Here is a 2,379-nt window from a genome sequence, read left to right as displayed (position 1 = left end):
CTCTCCCTTTCCCCTCAGCATGGCTGGCTCAGGAATTCTGGGAGTTGAAGTCCACGAGTCATAAAAGAGCCAAGCTTGCCTACCCCTGGCCTAGACCACCTGGACATCTCTATTTTTTTTTAAGTAAATGTGAAATGGTTTGATATTGCTTTCTTCTCAGGGGTGTGGGGGTGGGTGGGAGGGGTTGAGTCCACCCAAACTCCAGAACGTTAAACAAAAAAAAACCCCTAGAGAATGCTGCTTTCTATCAGTGTTTCTCAACCTTGGCAAGATATGTGGACTTTATTCCCCAGCCTAGCTAGCTGGGGAAATTCCAGGAGTTGAAGTCCACATATCTTAAAGTTGTAAGGCTGAGAAAGGCTGCTTTTTAGGTATGGAAAGTCTATAAATAAGACGGACTTATAAGTTGGTGCATCAACTCATCTAAATTTGAGTTTTTAGGCCCTGAGATTCACCCCTTTTTCCTCAAGCTCTGAATTTCACCCCATACTCCTAAAGTTGGAAAAAATGCCCCAGGAATGGGAATTTCTTAAGACTCTTTGAATGGGAGACCACTAGGAAATCTCAGGAAGGGATGCAAGAAGTTGCCAGCAGTTGAACTCAACAGGAAGGTGCTTTGACCAGGATTAGAGCATGGACAGAGCTTTCACCGTCTCCTCTTTGCCCAATTTAGGGCTTCCAAACCAGCCTTACATACTGCTAGTCCTCAACTTACTGCAGTTCGTTTAGTGACCATCCGAAGTTACAACAGCACTGGAAAAAAGTGACTTATGACCATTTTTCACATTTACCACCCGTTGCAGCATCCCCATGGTCACGTGATCAAAATTTGGCAACCGACTCTTATTTGTGACGCTTGCAGCGTCCTGGGGTCATGTGATCCCCTTTTGCGACCTTCCAACAAGCAGTCAATGGGGGAAATCAGATTCACTTAACAACCGTGTTCTTAATGTAATTAACTGCAGTGATTCACTTAACAACCATGGCAAGAAAGGTCGAAAAATGGGGCACTTAACAATTGCTTCACTTAACAACAGAAATCTGGGGCTCAATTGCGGTCGTAAGCCGGGGACTACCTGTACTGGAAAGCGCAAATCTTCGTTAATCTGGACACCAAGCATGTCCCCTGGCAAAAGGCGCCCCCCCTTTTCTAGGCATGGACTAGTCCAGGGACCCGCTGACCACAAGGGCCAGAATACAGGCAGGAGATACCAATGTACTGGGGAGGGGGGGGGAAGAGATCCAGAAATCTCGTGATCCTCCGAGCCCCATCGTGCGATGTTCGAGCGGTCCCTCCTTCCCTTCCAGTTGCCCTGAGGAGGCTCCGCCGCCCTCGCAGCCTAACGAAGCCTCTTCAGAAGCCGGAACAGCCACCCTGGGAACGGGGAACCGAGGCCTAAGCCGACCCCAGAGGCCTAATCCTTCGCCGCCTCAGCCTCACCCACCGGTCACATATTCGAACATCTCTCCGTCGAGTTCCGGGAATTCCCTCCGCAAAATCTCCGCGCAGGAGGCCGCCATGGCAGCCCGGCCGCTAGGCCCTTCCTCCCTCAGCCGCCGGCTGCCGACTGCAGCGTTGGCCGCCGCGGTGGTTCTTGGGAAATGTAGTCCTCTGCGTTAGCCGTAGGGCGGCGCAAAGGGCTTCTGGGAAACCGAGGCCGTTGAAGCTGTGGCGGAAGGCCCTTTATTTTGCTTCGTTTTTGGGAGTTCAGAACAAAATGGATTAGTGGACACCATCGTTAATGATGAGACGAGGCCGCTGTGCGGATCTCTTCTCGTACCGCAGCTGGTGGCAATTCCTGGTTGATATCCAAAAGCCAAATAAAGTTAGGCCGGTGTAGCGCTTGGTTAGGAGACCTTTAGGGAAGCCCAGGGCTAAACTGGGAAATTCACCCTGGAAGAGGATGATGGGGAATATTTTGGCAAGAGAATGAAATAAGCATCAGGAATTGAGTATAGCTCACAAGCCTTGCATAGACGATAATAATATTATCAGCTAATTGCAAAAGGCAGCTTATATCCTGCAACGATACCTCTAACCCCATAAATTAAACGTTTCTCAACCTTGGCAACTTTTAAGACGGGAGGCCTTCAACATGGCTGACTGGGGAATTCTGGGAGTTTAAGTCCTCGCTGCCATAAAACATCAACACCTGCCTATCGCAGGTCCTTGGGAAGGACTTGAGAGGTGGATAAAAGTGCCAAATCCAGTCTGAACTGAAATCCAAGTGACTGTGTGATGATGATTGATGATGATTGTGGGATCGCAAAATCCCGGGATCCTGCGCCTGCAGGATGAACTTATTCCTCTCCAGAGGAATGGACTGGTGATGTACGTTGGCCTAAACCAACGGGCCTCGCTTTAGATCAGGAAACACA

At 49.6% G+C, this 2,379-nt stretch overlaps 1 protein-coding gene across 1 annotated transcript in view; it reads right to left on the bottom strand.

Moving 5' to 3' along the window:
* The window catches only part of ABCF3 (ATP binding cassette subfamily F member 3), a 32,106-nt gene extending 30,585 nt beyond the window's left edge, over positions 1 to 1,521 (bottom strand). Inside the window, exon 1 of the mRNA XM_015823631.1 lies at positions 1,446 to 1,521. Coding sequence (XP_015679117.1) covers positions 1,446 to 1,521 — 76 coding nt within the window. The remainder of the gene's footprint in view (positions 1 to 1,445) is intronic.
* Positions 1,522 to 2,379: the final 858 nt, after the last annotated feature.

This window comes from Protobothrops mucrosquamatus, unplaced genomic scaffold (genome assembly GCF_001527695.2).
Source record: "Protobothrops mucrosquamatus isolate PMUCROS unplaced genomic scaffold, P.Mucros_1.0 scaffold1931, whole genome shotgun sequence".
In the NCBI taxonomy this organism is placed as follows: domain Eukaryota; kingdom Metazoa; phylum Chordata; class Lepidosauria; order Squamata; family Viperidae; genus Protobothrops; species Protobothrops mucrosquamatus.
The sequence above is the reverse complement of the archived record's forward strand: the minus strand, read 5'-3'. Positions and strand labels throughout refer to the sequence as shown.